Source organism: Marmota monax, unplaced genomic scaffold (assembly GCF_021218885.2).
Source record: "Marmota monax isolate L192 unplaced genomic scaffold, Marmota_monax_Labrador192_F-V1.1 WCK01_AAM20220418_F8-fsc00145, whole genome shotgun sequence".
NCBI classification, from domain to species: domain Eukaryota; kingdom Metazoa; phylum Chordata; class Mammalia; order Rodentia; family Sciuridae; genus Marmota; species Marmota monax.
Window position 1 is genome coordinate 3161567 of NW_026695201.1, and position 18837 is coordinate 3180403.

The following is an 18837-nucleotide window of genomic DNA, read 5'->3' on the forward strand; positions in this document are numbered from 1 at the left end:
CTCAGGGTGCTCGACCACTGAGCTACATTCCTATTACTCCCTCCCCTTTTAAATTTTAAGTCAGGGTCTCAGGTACCCAGGCTGATGACCTCAAACTTGTGACCCTCCTAGCCTCAGCCCTCCCAAATCACTGGGATTACAATCACACCTGATTCCCCGAACCTATTTTTCTCCACCTTTAATCCCCTGGAGCAACCATATCCCCACAACAACAACAATTTAAAAAAAAAAAAAAAAAAAAAAGCTGTTCCTTAGAAAAGTAGAATAGGTTTAATCCGTAACTATGAAATGTCTAGGTTAGCAGCAATTAAGGACACCCAAAGACTGGGCAGAATCTGTCCCCTGAAGGCATCCTGAGGGTCACAGAGGCTCCCCCTCAGTTCACAGAGGTGGTGGGCAGGATGTTAGCTTTGCGCTCAGCTTCAATGCAGTATTTCTCAGGAAGGCCAGTGGCTCTGTGGAGAGAATGCAGGGAGGGTGTAAGGAAGGGTTGGACCAGAGTGGACGCAGTAGAAAGCAGGCCCCGGGTGAGGTTTACAACACCTGGGGACCCGTACTCCAGCCTTCTCCCATAATCCACCCCCCAAGCCAGTATACTGCCAAGGAGTTCCCAGAGCGCCAGGAAGACCCAGTCCCAGGACCTTCTGCTGGAGCCCAGTTTAGGGGTAAGCCTAGAGCCAGGAGACGGGTCCCTCCCTGAACATATCTACGCTTTCCGGACTGCCGTGCCAGCATCTCTTAGGGGAAGTGAAAAGAGCCAGGGAAGAAAGGGTCCCAGTGCACCTCAACTCCTCGAGTTTTTTCTTCTTGATATCATCAATGCGCTCACGGCGCTTCTGGGCCTCCTCTTTAAGGCGCCGGCCCTCTTCGAAGGTGGCGATCCGGTTCTGCACCTGCTTCTGCTGGTTCTCTCGAACCTGGCGACGGAGCTCGTTGGCATGCTGTAAGCGCCCCGAGGCCTTTTTCTCCTCCTCCATCTTCTCCTTCTCAATCTGCTCTCTCTGAGCCCTGGGGGAGGGGCACAAGGAGTGGAAGGGTCTAGGCTGAGCTGGTCCTGCCAAGGGAAGGCGGGGCTCCTCTAAGGGAGACCACAGCCCTCAGGCCCCAGCCCACTTCTTCTGCAACTCAGGGATTAGCATGAAGGCAGTGTTCTGCCTCCTCCCACCAGCCAGAACCAGCCTCAGGATCATGCAACTGTAAGTCAGGGGCATGCTTTAAAGGGCCCCAGGCCTGGTGTAATGCTCTGCTGTCACGGTGGAGAAATTCTTAATAATTTTTTAACAAGGAGCTCCATAGTCTAATTTTTCATCGGGCTCTGCAAATTATGTAGCTAGTCCTACAACCAGGATTTCACCCCCTGGGAGCTATTTTTTCCTACTCTTCCCTCATAATAATGCATAACTCCTCTCCAGCTTGTTCTAATATATCTTCCTTCCTATCTTCTTCCCTTTCTCCCTTCCTTCCTTTCCTAACAATAATAACGTTAACAATCTGCATGCATATTAGAATCATCTGCAAGATTTCAAAAGATACTGATATCTGGGCTGCACCACACACCATTTAAATCACAATTTGTGGTAGAGCTTATCTGTATTTTTTTTAAAGGTCCCAGGCATTTCTAAGAACCACTTGGTAGGATAGATTAGGCAATATCTGCTTAATCAACAAGCTGAGAACAAAAGGCATCCCTCTGTCCAGAAACAGGTAGTCTCTAGGGAGGCCATACTTTGGGTTTGTTTTTTGTTTGGTTTTTGGTGGTACTGGGAATGGAACCGGGGGCTTCCCCCACGCTAAGCAAGGACTCTACCACTGAGCCACATCCCCAGCCTACTTTTGAAGTAGGAAAATTTGGATTGCTAGCTGTGGCAGAGGCACTCTTAAGAGAAAAGGCACCCCTCATGGAGGTCACATGGCCTGGAGACACTAGGTCTAGATGCTAATCTAGGACAGCAGGTAAAACTGAACTTCTCCAAAGGCTGGTCCAACTTTAATAACTGGCTAGTGCACATGCTTCAAGAAAACAAAGCAAAGCAGAGACAAATGGGTCAGTGGCAAATGTAGAACTTTAATTTCATTCCATTAATATGTATTAGTGCCTGCTAAAGGCACACAGATGTCCAAGGGCACAAGGCCAGAGAGGAGAGGGGAGACATCTGGAAGGCAATCTGGAGCCCTAGGGCAGGATCTTTGGGAGCATTTAGGAAGCTGCCTTCTTTACCAGTGTCCAGTGACCACTGGCACAACCCCAAGGGCAGGGAAAGCTAGAGTCCCGAAGGGCATCACAGTTACTAGGTAAAACTGAACTTCTCCAAAGGCTGGTCCAACTTTTCCTGCTACTGTGCAGGAAAGATGGATAAATAAAGAGAGCTTGCAATCCTGCAGAAGACCAGGAATCTGGTTCTGGCAAGGACAGAGCTTTATGGAGAGCTGCTCTGCCTCCGTTAGGAGTCTAGATGGCCTGGTCTAGGACACCACTAACTGAAACAGGATAAAGAGAAAGGTCCTATAGCATGGAGACCAAGAAAACGAGGTCCCACTGTTCAAACTCCACTTATCTAAGCATAATTTCTGATTCCCCAAATTTCAATTTTGTCTGTTTTTTTTTTCCTTTTGAAAAATTCTGATCTCACAGAGGCTGAACCAGAACAAAAAGGAAGCCGTTCCCAGTTAAGCCAGATCTGGTGGTAACAGATTTAACTGGTAAGAAATAGAGAGGAAAGCCAAAGGTACCTGTGATTACTGACTGCTTTGGGGGAGGGTCAGAACAATGATGGATATGAACGCTTAGCTTCCACTTATATGTCGGAATTACCACTGAGCCAAAAGTATACAAATAAAAGGATAAAGAGCTACTGTGCAGGAAAGATGGATAAATAAAAGTGAGGTCAAAATATGAACCTCTAACATCCTTCCTACAAAATAGGAAAAAGCGGTTTTGATTAATTTCTAATGCTCTCCGTGGCATCCAGCACAGAGCCTGGCTGGATGTGCTCAATACATTTTTGTCGAATCAGTGGCAAAGATATACTTTAAAGTCCTGCTCCAGTGACACGACCCTTAATGACTGAGGTTCTTCTGTCTCCCCCCTACCTTCTCCTACCTGAAGCTTCATCACTAATCTGCAGACAGATGGGGACGGGGTGGGGGGTGGTCAGAGGGACTAGATAGACCTTTATTTACATTTTACTTCTCCAAGATAAATTATCCCCATAACCCTCAATTCCTTAAACACTTCCCAGATGCTATTTTCAAATTCTCTAATCCTGAAATACTTGGTTTGAGTGTTTTGTCGTTGTTGTTATTTGTTTGGGATTGTTTTTGCATTGGTTTTTGTGGGAGTTTGTTTGTTTGGGGCCATACTCCATACTGGAGATAGAACCTAGGGACACTCTATCACTGCACTACTTCCAGGACTTTTTTTTTTTTTTTTTTTTGCAACAGAGTCTCAGTAGATGAGAAACTTGAGTTGCTAAGGCTGGCCTCGAACTTTCCATCCTCCTGGCTCTAGCTGGGGGAGGCCTGCAACACCACCCCTGGATTACTGGGTGTCTGAAGTATGTCAACCGCCAGTCTAGCTGGAGTACTGCATGGATGTGCATCTGTCTGTTAAACTGCCAGAAGGCTCCCCTTCATGCACTGTGGCCCCTCCCTGCTGCAGAGCCCATGCTGGGTCCACTACAGGGCAGACACGAAGCCAAGATTCCCGAGCCCCTCCTACCGAAGAATCCTCTCGAACTCTTCCCGGTCCTGTTGCACCTGAACGGCGAGCCTGTGCTCCTTGAAAGCCACCTGTTCCATCCTTGTCTTCCGTAGTTTAGCCTCCGTTTCTATCTTCTTCTGTGCATCTTCCTTCTCCTTTCTGCGCCATTCTCTGTCCGCAGCCTCCTGGTTGCGCTTGGCCCGCAAGGCATCCTGGGGAGGTGGGGGGCCAGTGAGAGCCCCGAAATCCTCAGGTCCCGACCAGGCCCAGGTATCTTTGGGCTGTTTTCTAAAGCACCATGGGCTTCTCTGGCAGCAAATTATTTTAGGAAAGAATAAATGGAATCCTAGCCTAGAAACCTTTGGGTCAGAAGGTCCCCTGAGGGGGTTATCTTGGCCTTCCACCCTGCTCAGTCCAGTTCTTTCCCTGTTCCTCAAACTCCTCCAGGCAGTCCCCTTCAGTGCTTCTAATTTTACAAACTGCTAATGGTGGAGAGGCCATAGTTTCCTCTGGTGACATATTTCTTTGGTCACTTAAGGTGGAAATTTCTTTATGTTGCAGCCAAAGACTTTCTCTCGGATCTTAAGCCATGATTCTGCTCAAGCCTTACTGCCATGGGCACTGGGGGGCAGAACCACCCCATCCTCCTCAGTCTACTATAGAAAGCCTGTGTCCTCTCTTTTATACCTCCATCCTTGAGGCTAGTTTATAGGCCGTCAAAGGTACAGCTGCTGGAGTGGCAGAGAAAGAGGGAAGTCAAGACCGAGAAGAAACAGGTACCTGTTCCGCTTGGTAATCCTGAGCCCTCTCCTGCAGGGCCCTCAGGCGCGTGAACTCCTTCTCTTTTTCCCTCCGGATTCTGTTCTGCTCAGCCTCAAACTCTGCTTCTCGAGCCTGCAAGGAAGCAAAGGCCTCATAGAACAGTTCTCATTGCCCCAGCCTTACCCAGACAAACAGGGTCCCTGCAACACATTTTCCAACATCTCCCCTACCACTCCTTTTAAAACAGGCAAAAGAGGCCAGGCATACGGCACACATCTGTAATTTCACAACTCAGTGGCAAAAGGTGGGAGGATTCCAAGTTCAAGGCCAACGTCAGTAACTTAGTGAGACCCTCAAAATAAGAAGGAAAAAAATATTCTAGCTCAGAGGTAGAATATTCCTAGACTCAATCCCCCAGTACATTAAAAAAAAAGAATAAAAAATAAAACAACATAGAATGAATGAACATAAAAAAAAGAGCTAGCATCTGTAAAATGTTTCATTGTTGGAAAAAAGGCTTTCCCCTGCATTATCCTAGGCAATTCTGATCTTATGGGATGGATACTATCGATGAGAAAACTGATGTTCAGGAAGATCGAGGATCCTACCTAAGATCACCCAGTCAGTAAACTACCAAACAGGATTTGAACACAGCATCCTGAGCCCAGTTTTATACTCCTTCCATTACATCACAGTCTTCAAGTTGCAGGGCCACTGGGCCAAGTAACAAATGTGGCTCCCTGCCTGTCTTGTAAAAGCACAGCGCAGGTGAAGGTTATCTCATTAGTCCCTGGGCAAATGGCCAACCATCCTTTAGGCAATCCACAGTGGTTAACAGATACCTAAAGAATGAACCATCAAAATCAGTTCCCTTTACCACCTCTGTGAAAGAAATGGCCTATCTCTAAAGCTTCCAAACCACTATTTCTGTTATTATTTCCCCTCCCCTCCTCCTCCTTCTTCTCCTCCTCCTGTACTGAGTAGTGACCCAGGGGTGCTTTACCCACTGAGCTATATTCTCAGCTCTTTGTTATTTTGAGACGGGTCTTGCTAAGTTGCTGAGGGTCTTGTTAAGTTGCCGGGTTGGCCTCAAACTTGCCATCATCCTGCCTCTGCCTTCCAAGTCGCTGGGATTACAAGCGTGTACCACTGTGCCCACCTACCAACCACTGTTTCTCGAGCGACCAGTATTTCTCAAGACTAACAACAAAGGTTGAATGGAAATGTGATCTTCCTATAGAGAATCTCTGTCATCCCTCGTTCATCCTGCCCAACAAACTGTGCCAGCTGGTTCCTTTGTTCTACCTTGCCCTGTATGGCAGGGCAGGGAACTTGGGATGATTCCACAGCCAGTCTCTGCCTTTAGCTCTGAAGGGTTAGTTCTGGCTGCAACACCACTGAAAGGCACCAGTGGGAGGGGAAGGGCTAGTGACATATAGCCATGTGGGCACAGGGATGGCCTGCCATGTATATGACGACGGTCCCCTAAGATAATGTCACCCGTGGTGTTGGAGCCATCTTGGTTGGCATACACCTGTTATGTTCAACAATGATGAAATCACCTAATGACTCATTTCTCAGGATGTATCCCATCATTAAGTGACGTGTGATTGCACTTAGACACTTAAAGTGGATTGTAGAAGTGCCCAAGTATCTGATCCTTTTGCCAGTCTCCAGCCTCTCCCAGCATCATCTGCCTATGTCCTTTCCATGGAAGAATACAAGACATATTTCCCTCCTGCTCAGGGATGTACAGTTCCTCATCATACCACCCCTCCAGTTTCCTTCAAGGGCCAAGGCACCTGCCAACAATGGTTCTCAGCTCTTCAGCATCATTTCACCACCCTCCTTCCTCTTCATGACCACCACAGACTCTCAGCTGCAGTCAGCAACTCTGTTCACCTGCTCCTGCACATGATCAACTCATTATCACCACATCACCCATTCCAGGAAGCCACTGTTGGGTTCCATTCAGTATACACTGCATTACTCTGGGTTCTCTCAGCCGAGTCTAATATTGGACACACATTGAAGCATTCAGTATATTCTGAATCAATCAATGGCTACTTCCCATAGCTGTTATCAAGATTAAATGAGACAACAGAGCTAGGGGTGTAGCTCAGTGGTAGAGCATATGCAAGACCCAGAGTTCGATCCCCAATACCACAAAAAATAATAATAATAACACATGTAAAACCCTTAGCACAGAGCTTAAACACACAGTCTAAGTGCTCAGTAAATGGTGATTATGTAGTCATTGTTATGCACAAACCACCTCCATAGTTGTGCATTCTTGTTCCATTGCTTGCATATATCCAAAATCCAGTAAGAAAACTGAAGCCCAAAAAAATGAGTTTTCCTAAATGTTCAACATCTCTAGCAATTAGAGAAATGCAAATCAAAACTACACTGAGAGTCCATCTCACTCCAGTCAGAATGGCAATCATCAAGAATACAGGCAACAATAAATGTTGGCGAGGATGTGGGGGAAAAGGTATACTCAAACACTGCTGGTGGGACTGCAAAATGGTGCAACCACTTTTGAAAGCAGCATGGAGATTCCTAAGAAAACTTGGAATGGAACCACCATTTGACCCAGTCATCCCACTCCTAGGTTTATACCCAAAGAACTTAAAATCAGCATACTATAGTGATGCAGCCACATCAATGTTTATAGCAGCTCAATTCACAATAGCTAAACTACAGAACCAACCTAGGTGCCCTTTAACAGATGAATGGATAAAAAAATCAGTGGTATACATTCACAATGGAATATTACAAAGCCTTAAAGAAGAATGAAATGACATTTGCAAGTAAATGGACGGAACTGGAGAATATTTCACTAAGTGAAATAAGCCAATCCCAAAGAATCAAAGGCCAAATATTTTCTCTGATATGTGGATGCTAATTCACATAGGGGTTGGGGAGATAGTGGTATTTTGGACTAAACAGAGGGGAGTGAAGGAAGGGGAGAGGGGATGGGGGTAGGAATGATAGTAGAATGAATCTGACATTATTACCCTATGTGCATATATGATTACATGACCTAAGTAACATGTATGTACTATCATGTATAAATAATTAAAGCAAATAAAAAATAAATTAAAAAAAATAAAATAACAGAGCTTTCTTGACTTTCATTTTCTGTGATTTTGTATTCAGCATAAATGGGCATATCAAGTATGCCTTTCCAAATTATAACCACAGGCCAGGTACAGTAAGTAGTACACGTTTATAATCCCAGTTACTTAGGAGGCTGAGATAGAAAAATCGCGGATTCAAGGTCTGTCTCAGAAACTTAGTGAGACACTGTCTCAAAATAAAAAGGTCTGGGGATATGGCTCAGTGGTAGAGCAGGGCTGGATTCAATCCCCCGTACCACAAGAAAAGAAAATCATAACCACACCCTCTCCCCACCCTTCATGAAGAACCCCTCTACCTGTTCTTCATGAAGGAGCATAGAAAAGTGAAATGTTTTCTGTTGTCATGAAACTTGAAAATTTGCAGAGGAGACAAAACTGACACACGAAGAAATAATTTTCCTGCCACTTTGATTCCTTCTTCCTCTTTTCCCATACACCACATTCATTCTAAATCACGCTTACAAGGCTTCCCTTGTACTTTCCACAGACGCCAATCGTTTTATCACTCCGTTTTGCCCCAGAAAGAGTCCACACATGTGTGAGCTAGAGCCACCCGTAACCGTCTGCAGACAAGGCTCTTTGCTTCACTGGTTGTCTTTGCAAGGGGAGGGACAAGTCTTTGTTTTCCGAGTCCAGCACCCAATATAGGATGCTCAACACGGGCACTTTCACAAGGAATTTACGGGGTTACCAAGTCATGAGGAATCTACAAAAACTTCACTTTCACCAATCATTTTCATTTACTTCCATTCCTGCACATGACCCACAGACCAACTTCTAACGAAGGTGTTAATGAGGATAATCACGCACTAATTTGGATGTCCTTTCTAGGATATTCTGTTAATGAACAAGTCAGGCCAAGGAGAAGGGAGGGGGGGCCAGGTCCTTGAACAAAGGATGTACATTTTTAAAGTGCAGACGTGGCTACCTTCTGTAGGAATCCCCTGTCCTGGTTACAGACGTGCCATTCCGGCTCAGAGGCCCCAGTCATCTGAAACCAGGTCCTTACCATCTTCTTCTTGGTGAACTCCATCACCATCTGGTCGGCCAAGTTTTCCTGAGCCAGCAGCTCTGCTTTCTTTCTCTGGTTCTCGTCGTTGATGCGCTTGATCTCAGCTTGCATCTGCACTTTCTCCTGATGCCTTCGTTCCAGGTCCTGCCGGTGCAAGCAAGAAAGCCTTGGAGTTCAAAGAGGCAAGAAGAAGCTCCTGTCTTCCCGACAGTAAAAAAAGCTCCTGTCTCTCTGACGGGGGTGGGGCGGGAGATGCAAATGGACACAGATGTGCTGCCTGCAGCCCAAACCTGTTCTTTCAAGGGCTGACGGTGACTGCTACCAGTGGCCTCTTCACCGTCTTCACCCACCTTGAGTTTGTCATGGCCTCTGTCGCTGCTGGTCGCCAGACGCTTTTAGGAAGTGGAGGCTCTTAAACTTCCACTCTGTGGCCCCCACATATTCCATAAATCCTAGTCGTGTGGCTTTTCTCCTGTGCCGTCCTCCTGCCTTCAATTTCCTTCTATTTTTAAACTCGATTTTTTTTTTCTTTTTTTCACTTATTTTTGACTGATAAGCACAAACTTTCAATTTCCATTCAGCAGTAATAACTAAGAAAATAAATATTGCCTGAAAAAGCTGATCCCAGCCACTGGGGAGGCAGAGGCAGAAGGACCACAAGTTCAAGGCCAGCCTGGGCAAAGTTAATAGGACCCTGACAGGAAAAAACAATAAAAATAAAGCGGTCTTGGGATGTAGCTTGGTGTAGATTCAATCCCCAGTCCTGAAAAAAAAATAATTAAAAATAAAAATGTATCCACGTGTGTGTGTGTTTGTGTGTGTGTGTGTGTGTGTGTTCCCCTAAGTGAGTACTTTCTATTCATTGGGTCACTTTATATAGGCTATCTTTTTTTTTTTTTTTTGGTACCAAGGATTAAACTCAGGGGCACTTGACCACTGAGTCACATCCCCAGCCCTATATTTGGTATTTTATTTAGAGACAGGGTCTCACTGAGTTGCTTAGTGCCTCGCTTTTGCTGAGGCTGGCTTTGAATGGGCCATCCTCCTGCCTCAGCCTTCTGAGCTGCTGGGATGACAGGCGTGCACCACTGTGCCTGGCAGTATGGGCTATCTTTAATACCTAAATCTACCCAAAAGTGAGGAAAGTAGGCCTTGTGTAGGTGAAGAAACCGGAACAAAGCAATAACTGACATTCCCAAGACCACACAGCTAATATACCCTACGGCCAGAATTTTGCAACCTGCTCTGTCTGAATTAAAGTTTTACCCTCCTACAGAAATCCTCCTGGATTATTCCAATCTTCCATTCTCTCTCCCTTTATGAATTCCCTCTGTACTGAGGTGATGCCACATTTCTTGAGAGTTGATCATACACAACCTTGTAGAGTCCTGTTCATTTCATAGGTGCTCACTGAGTCCCAGCTAGAGGACAGGGACCTGTGTCACATCCCCTTTCTTCACCAAAAGTATCTTGCTCAATTCAAGCAATACTTAAACTCTTGATAAATGAGAACTACAGAGAGTGGCACATGAGGTGGGGGGTGGGGGTCTTAGAAACGTGTTTCTGAGCAATGGAGAGCAGAGTACCAACATGACCCTGAGGGATAAAATCCTTTCTAAGGAAAGAACCCCCGCCTTTTCCAGCCCTGAGCCTCCAAAATCTCTCAATGATCAAACGTTCTGAGCCCAGGCACGTTCTCAGGTCACAAAGCAAAAGGGCATTGCAATCTTGTGCAGCGGCCCACAAGCCAGCACCTCTGATCAGTCTCAGACTCCTCCTTGCTTCAAACTCTTCTACCCACCAGCTCACCCCACCTCCCATACTATTTACAGCTCCCTACATTTCTTCAAAGACTAAATCCTTCCGGGGCCTTCCAGCTCCTCCTCGGCTCCGCTTCTGCCCTGATACACTCAAGCCATGCAACCCTGCCTGTGTGTCCTCCTCCAGGGCTTGGCTCGCAGCCCAATTCGGGACTCCCTCCTCCATGAAACCTCTGAGCCAGGGAAGCACAGCAACCATCTCCTCCAAGCTCATGTGGTGCCTGAGTCACGACCGTGTACATTTCCCCACTCTCTCTGTCCTCCTCTGCTCGTTCCACTCTTCTCCTTTTCCAGTTTCGAGCCTGTTGCCACCCCATGCCTTATTTAATCTCATTGACACTCAAGGCTAAGGAAGCTGCTGATCTCTGGTCCAGAACACACATGCAATCGGGTATTTGTTGGCTTACTTCTTTACCTATTTATGCACTCTCTGGTTTGTTGGTTTGGTCGGTTCATTTCATTTCCGAGGAACAGAATGACTTTCCCTGTTTCTCATCTTTGAAGACTTTCAAAGCAGCCCAGAGAAACTCCCTGCACTCTGTCTCCATCTTGCTAGCCAGGTGGGAAAGCTGCCCTTGCACCCCCTGAGATGACAGGGCAGCTCTAAAGCTGGGCAGGCACAGGGATCTGCCCTGAAGTTGCCTAATAATACTTCCTGGAGACTCGGGGAGTGCCTATTGGAGGGACATCCAAAGGACAATGACACAACGTCAATGTGATGGTGTTGACTCACTGACTCCTGGAATTTCTAGTGTGGCCACCAAGTCCCGATCCCCACCATCTAGTTGGGTTTTCCCGTTTTGTTTCTCCCTTCCCTGCGTGTTTGCCCCACACCTCTCCTTCCTGACCCTCTCTGACCCCCTCTCTCTTCACCAGGAACTGAAGTAACTTGGCCAGGTCTTTCTGTCTTCTTGACCCCCTCAGTCCCCTTCTCAAGCACCTCACCAAACCATGTGCCCTCGGCTTCTCCAGCTATCCAGGTGATCTTCCTCCCACCCTTCACCCTGGGGCCTCACTCTGCAGGACCTTCATAATTTGAAGTCTGCCCGACTGTAGGACTCTTTACAGTCCCCAGTCACTCACCACTATGGAATGCACTGGTCGACATTTGTGGATGTTTATCAAATGTAAACATGGAAGAGGGGCAAAAAAAAAAAAGTACTCCACAAGTTAAATGGTACCATGAAGAAAAAGAATCAGACAAACCAATGCAGGACATTTTTAAGGCACACGGCCTGGGGCTAGGGCTCAGTGGTAGAACACTAGCCTAGCCTAGGCAAGACCCTGGGTCCAATCCCCAAAACTACCAGAAGAGAAAAAGAAAAAAGCTAGCCTAAGGCATATGACCTGTATGCTTCAAAATTAATGTGTGGTGAGGGGGATGGGGGATAAGACGGTTAAAGGGTACAGGGACACAGTGAATAGCAGGAATCATTTCTATGTTCTGTAGCACGGAGGGATAATTACAGCTGACAACAATTAATTGAACATTTCAAAACAGCTAGTAAGGAAGATTTTCAATGTTCCCAACACAAAGAAATAATAAGTGTCCAAAATGATGGATGGGCTAGTTTCTCTGATCTGACCATTATACATTGTACACATGCAATGTATATGATATGCAATGTGCTCCATAAAGATGCACAATTACTGTGTTGATTAAAACTAAAAATACATTTTAAACAATGAATCAATCAGCAAATGAGGAAACTCTTCTAAATCAAAACGTACTAAAGAGACTTAACCAGCTGTAATGTACAAACCTTGATTGGAGCCTGTTTTGAAAAGAAGAAAAGAGTTGAAAGTACATTTTTGAACAACTGAGGACACCTGAATATGAATTTTGTATTAGGTGATAAGAGGGAATCATTGGATTAGAGTTTTTGATGGAGGATGTGATAAATGGTACTGTTGGCATGTCAGAGTGACCTGGTTCTTCAGAAATGCAGGCTGATGCAATTGGTGACTATATGTCAAGATGTCTGTAACTTAAACTAGATTAACAATTAGCAAAATATGTATATACACCTAGAAAGAAACAAGCCACGGTTGGGAGAAGTGGCCCACACCTGTAATCCCAGCTAATCAGGAGGTCGAGACAGAAGGATCTCAGGTTTGAGATCAGCCTGGGCAACTTAGAGAGACCCTGTCTCAAAATACAAAAATGAAAAAAAAAAAAAAAAGCTGGGAGTGTAGCTGGGGTACAGCTCTCCGGATTCAATGCCCAGCACTGAAAAAGAAAGAAAAAAACAAGCCACTAAAACAAATTGTTAGCAATTGTTAAATCTAAATGAAAAATTGATGGGTGTGATACAGTGTTTTCACCTTTTCTGTGTGAAATTTTTTGAATAAAAAAAAAAATTGAAAGGGAAAAAACAAATCAATGCTCCAAATCCCTGCTGTGTCCCCTCTCACTGTGCTTTTGTTTACTGAAACAGATCAGATAAGGCAAATAAAAGAGGAGTTTTTAAGTCTATTTAGTTTGGGCAGGTATTTCATCAGTTTTTTGTTTGGTTTGGTTTGGTTTTGCAATAGATATTCCTACTAATGTTATTTGGGCTAACAGGAAGAAAAGAGTTGGCTCCACAACACAATTAATGACCATGGGATGCTTTGCACTTTGAATGAGGTAACAGCGGGGAGCCTGGAACTAAGACACTGCTACTGTTCATACAAACTAGATAATAGACCTAGATAATTGAGGGAAGACTGTAAAACGTCCCTGTGTGTATTTGTGCAAAGCATGCAGCCAGCATATTTCCTTTATGTGTCTGTTCACATGGATATGTCACTGAGACCCAAAGTCCCCAGGAGACAGGGACAGTATCTATCCAAATCACTGCTCATCCCCCAGCAGGGCACCATGGCCAAATAAATGTTTAACATGGCATTAAAAGGTTGATGGTGACGATGTTGTAAAATGAGCATGTGCCTAACAGAAATCAGTCCACACCCTGAATCCCCAAATCTTGGAGTACTTTGCTGTGGTTGCTGGAGGAAACTTGGCATGACCTGTCTAGCCCTGTTACCCGAAGGTCTTCCTCCTGGAGCTGTTCCAAATACTCCAGCATCTGTTCCTTCTCCTGCTCCCGCTGCTCCGAAAGCAGAGATCGCTCTTCCTGGTTCCTTTCCATCTGCTTCACAATGTGCCGTCTTCCCCTAGGAGGGAACAGCACCATAGTGTCTCAGGAACCACGGGTCCATGTCTCTCTGCTCTAACCTCCATCCAAATAATCCCCAAGACAGGCAGTTTCAGGGACAATTTGACACATGCCCCTTAACCTGGATATGCTTGATGGGTCCAGACCAAAGTCCTTCCCCAGCAAGTCCTGGGGGATCGGTCCCTCTTTTCTCAGCTATTGGTTCTGGGGACCCATCCTTCCTGAGATTCCTCTCCAATCTGTTTGCCCAGGAGTCACATGACGGCTTAATACAGCTTCTCTTTTTCAATATGTAACTAGTTACTAGAATCCTGTTCTTCCCAAGTCTTCTCAGAGTATGCGAAGCTAGCATGGTATGCTAACCTCACAGAACTGCACAGAATTTAAAAGTCTAATTCCTCTAGTGCTTCTGCTATCACCCAGTTTATCTTGTCTTCCACGCCTGGCGTGACAACTGTCTTTTTTACATTCTCCCTCACGTTTGCGACTGTCGGCTGCTGGTAGACAGGGCTGAGTCTGACGAAGTCTCTCCACTGGGCAAAGCCCAAGCTCAACAGTAAGAAGCAGAGAGAGTAGGTCTACAGTCAGCACTTCCAGGGATCCCGGTGTGTACTGGGATGTCAATGAACTTGGAAGCATGCAGACCCCACATCATAAGTCAAGCCTGGGAGAATGGGAGAAGACAAGATCAGGATAGAAATCAAGGGCAGTAGTATGAGACTCCCATTCTGATGGAGCACTTGAATGGCTTCACACTTCAGATGAAATAAGCAGGAGCAGTGAGCGAAGGATCTTCATGGAAGCCGGACTGGGCTCAACCAGGTCAAATCATTGGCTCTGCCTAATAAGGCAGAAGTTTTCCCTTTATCGGAGCTATTTATGCAGAAGGTAAACAGCCACTTAGCCACTAAAATAACTTTAACTGGGAGACTAAGATGGTCTACTGGGTAGCGACTAGAAGCACAGAGATGAATGGTTCAAGAGCTTACAAAGCACAATTCTCTTTAGATAAAACTGCCCTCCCACGTGGCATGAAAACTGCTCCTAGAAGTAATTCGTGTATCATATGGTTCGGATTCTAACTCTAGGACACTCTGATTCTGTAATCTACCTACCCTAGGACTTTCCCTTTTCTGCAAAATGAAAAAAGGGAAAATGCATTTATTCATCCTAATGTGAATGAAGTACCTATTCCAGGCTGAACACCCTGCAAGGCCCAGGAGCTTCAGAAATGAATGGCAGGACCTCTGTGCTCAATAAGCTCCCAGTCTAGCGAGGACCAGGGAGCCACAGCACAAGAAGTGGCACCTGAGAGTATAAATACAGAAAGGCAGGGTACAGACAAGGAAGCCACTAAGCCGGCCTGGTGAAGTGAGGGAGGGTTATCAGGGGAGGTGACAGCAAAGTCACATTCTACAGAAAGAAAAAGATCCCCACGTAGATCCTTCGCTCACTGCTCCTGCTTATTTCATCTTAAGAGTGAAGCCATTCAAGTGCTCCATCAGAATGGGAGTCTCATGTTGCTTCCCTTGATTTTTATCCTGATCTTGTCTTCTCCCATTTTTCCTTTTCCAGGAGGGAAAAGAAAAAGAAGGGTAGTCAGTCAAAAAAAAGAGGGAACAACAAAAGTCATGAAAATTGCAGCCACTTGTAATGGCAGACGCCTGTAATCCCAGCTACCCAGGAGGCTGCGGCAGGAGGCTCACAAGTTCAAGGTTAGCCTGGGCAACTTAATGAGACCCTGTCTCAAAATTTAAAAAAAAAAAAAAAAAAAAAAATTAGAAGAGCTAAGGGTGTAGCTCAGTGGTAGAGCACCCCCAGGTTCAATCCCCAGTACTGAAAAATAAAAAATTGTGAACCTGTGACAAGAAGCCTGAATTGTGGCCAGATTGAGAAGCACCTGTTATGATCTTGGAAACAGGCTGTAAAACTTCTAGGATTCTCTGCCCCGTTCCATAGGGGTAATAGATGATGATGACCACCAGGCCTCACCTCCTCCCTCTTTTCAAAGCGACATGGACCTCAAGAGGTATGGAAATGACTTAGCGCAGAAATGCCCAAGCCACATCCTTACCGTACTCTTTCTTCTCTCCTCTTCCTGTCCAGTTCCTCCTGCCTTTGAATGGACTTCTGTCGCTCTACTTCCATCATCTGATTCAACCGCTTCTCCTCTGCATCCAGTTCTTTTTGTATCTGCTGCTTCTCTAGGATTTGGGCATCCCGGATGGCATGGCACTTGGCATTGAGGATAATCTAGGGAATGGAGACCAAAGTGAGGCACTAGACCTGGGGGCAAGGACAGGAAGGGATGCCCTGTGGGTCCAAGGAAGTTTAAGGGGGAGAAATGGAAGCAGAATATCTTGAAGTGTACTGGCATTGTGCATGGCTGATCACAAATCCAGAGAAGCAAGAACATTCTGGTATTTGTTTTCCTCTTATAAATTCCTGGGTTCCTACTAGATGCTAGGGTCTGTGCAAGGACAGATCCAGAATAGCTTCTTTCAAAGTGTTATAGTGTTTGGGGGTTAATGGATTGTCCTTTGGGACCCATGAGCCCCAAGTTAAGCTCAGTGAAGTTAAAACAGTCTAATGAGATCAGGCCACTAGAAGTATAATAAGCTGGAAGAGCCCAATGTGTTACAAAAAGGGATGAAAATCCTGGGTCCATCCATAAAAACCAAGATGTAAAAAAGCCTTGGGAAATAAAAGGAGGGATACGTAAAAAAGATTGACCTGGAAGACAGAAATCAGAGATGAAGGTGTTGGGGAATCGGCATTTTTCATTTGGTCAGGAAATGGACCGCATGCAAAAGGAATCACAAAATAGAATTTCAAACGAGTCCCTGGTCTTTATGCTCTCCGCTAAAGGATGCGCTCTGAGTACTCAAAACAAATCCCATTGCCTCAGCCACCCTCTGTGGCCAGAATTGAACTAGCAGGATAAAAATAAAAAGCAATATCCTCCCATTTGTTTATGAATCATGGTTCAAAAAGGATCTCCTACATCTTAGCTTATTTGATCCTGCCAATAATTCTGCCAAGTAGTGTTACCGTCCTCATTTTACAAATGAAGGAAGTGAGGCTCAGAGAGGACAAGAGGACTTGCTCAAGGTCACACAGCAAGCAGGTAGCAGAGTCGGTCCTCTCTGATCACAAGGACTATCTTGACAGGTATACCTTTCCCCCACTCCCCAGCTCACCCCCACCGCCTCGCACCCACCGCTTCCTCACCTTGCCCTGTGCGTGAATTCACAAGGAAGTAGAGGGTGGCGGTGAGATAAGGCACCCACCTTACTCATGTCCTTGAGCTCCTCCTCCTGCTCCATCCGCAGCTTGTCGGCCCTCTGCAGGAGGTTCTGGGCCCGCTCCTTGGCCACCTCTTCCAGCTCACTGAGCTTCCTGTTGCTCCTCCACACCATTTCCTTCTGTTTCATGATCTTCTTGCGAGTCGCCACTGCATCCTAAAGGAGGTGAGTCTGGATCGGTGGAGGGGTTGTCCCCCTGTGCTCTGTGCCTTAGCCCATCACACCATCAGAACTGGGCATTTGCACAACCTGGCTTTATTCTCTGCCCTCTCCTTGGCCCAAGTAGCCCCCATTCCCTTCCAGGCATTTCTCTGATCGCCATTCTGCAACATTTCTTTCTTTCTTTCTTTCTTTCTTTTTTTTAGTTGGAGATGGACAAAATACCTTGATTTTACTTATTCTTTATGTGGTGCTAAGGGTCGAACCCAGGGTTTCGCGGGTGTTAGGCAAGCGCTGTACCACTGAGCCGTAACCCCAGCCCGGCTGCAACATTTCTAACTAAGTACACATCCACCCCTCATTTCAGGACCCTCAAAGTAGGGTCAGTTCTCACTATCTGGAGACGCTATCCTCTCCCCAGAACTTTTTTTCTTTTCTATGTGGTATTGGAGATGGAACTCAAGAGTGGCAGGGTTCTTTACCACTAAGCCAAATCCCCAGCCCTTTCTGTTTTTCATTTTGAGACAGGGTTTCGCTAAACTGCCCAGGCTGGCCAACGAACTTTCGACTCTCCGGCCTCGGCCTCCTGAGTTTTGCTGGGATTACAGGTGTGTGCCACCTTTCCCGGATCCCCCGAACACTTCTATTCTGCCACCCATCTGCAGAGATCAAGGTTTAGGGAAGTAAGCTACCACAATGGCTTCCTTCTCCTTCTTGAAGGCCTGCTCCCTGGCCTCCATTTCTTCTGTGGTCGGGACGTGGGATGCCCCTTTGATTCGCTCAAACTCCTCAGGGCTGATGATCAGGGATTCTCCAGAGGGATCCTTTGATGGGACACTGACACAGCAATGAATGGAGTTAGTGGAGAGAGAGCCAAAGCCCCGGGCACCCTGCTCCAGACTCTCTCGCCCTCCCTGCGCCATGCCAACCCTCCAGCACGGACTCAGTCAGTCACAGGGGAGACTGCAACTGCACAGTCATTGGAGTTAAGGGCCTTAGGTAAGCAGTGTAGACTGAAAAGACACATTTTAAGTTCTTTTTCTCTAAGGTCCAGCTCATAGGCTACCTTCTCTGTTCAGCTGGCCAAGACTCTCCCGACCCACACCCACCCTGCCACCGGGCCCCATAGATCACCTCCTCCTCTGAGCCCCCACCACACCCTGTTCTTCGTGCCTACATCCTGGCCAAAGGGGTGCAGACTCTGTCCTAACAATACTGATGGCCTAGTCTCTGGCACAGTGATTGGTACCGAGTGAGCACTCCAAACCAAGCTGTTGAACTGAACCTTAAAAATAGATTATTTCTGATGACATATAAAGGGCAAGGGGACGCCAGACAAGGTTGAAATAGATGCTGGTGAGAAATGTAAATATCCCTGTCCATCCAGCTTAGAGAGAAGCTTTGAACCCTAAATATTAATTAAAATCTCTGATCAACAACTGCTGGAGACATGTCTATAGACCTCTCCTTGTAGCTGCCCAACGCATTCAACAAATCTATAGCTAATTATAATGATTACAAACAAATGACAGACATTAAAGATGGGGGAGGAAACGGCTGGGGGTAGGAATTAAAGCTGCTTCTGGGTGAGGCAATTTAACAGGTACAAGGCCATAAGACGCAGACGGTATAAACCAGGAAGTGAAATCTCATCTAATAAAACCAGTGTGTGTGTCGGGGGAGGGAGTATTCAAGAGGTAGACCAAATGAGTGAGTGTATGTGGGACTCAGCCAGGTGACATGGCCCAGCTTGGACCTGGAGTGACAGATCTAAG

At 46.1% G+C, this 18837-nt stretch overlaps 1 protein-coding gene across 1 annotated transcript in view; it reads right to left on the bottom strand.

The window, feature by feature from the left end:
- Positions 1-245: 245 nt before the first annotated feature.
- Positions 246-18837, bottom strand: part of Cfap45 (cilia and flagella associated protein 45) — a 28242-nt gene continuing 9650 nt past the window's right edge. The window contains exons 4-12 of the mRNA XM_046429146.1: positions 17755-17899; positions 16889-17059; positions 15673-15851; positions 13467-13596; positions 8615-8761; positions 4481-4594; positions 3719-3912; positions 784-1008; positions 246-455 (exon numbers count right to left, since the gene is read on the bottom strand). Coding sequence (XP_046285102.1) covers positions 377-455; positions 784-1008; positions 3719-3912; positions 4481-4594; positions 8615-8761; positions 13467-13596; positions 15673-15851; positions 16889-17059; positions 17755-17899 — 1384 coding nt within the window. The 3' untranslated portion in view covers positions 246-376. The remainder of the gene's footprint in view (positions 456-783; positions 1009-3718; positions 3913-4480; positions 4595-8614; positions 8762-13466; positions 13597-15672; positions 15852-16888; positions 17060-17754; positions 17900-18837) is intronic.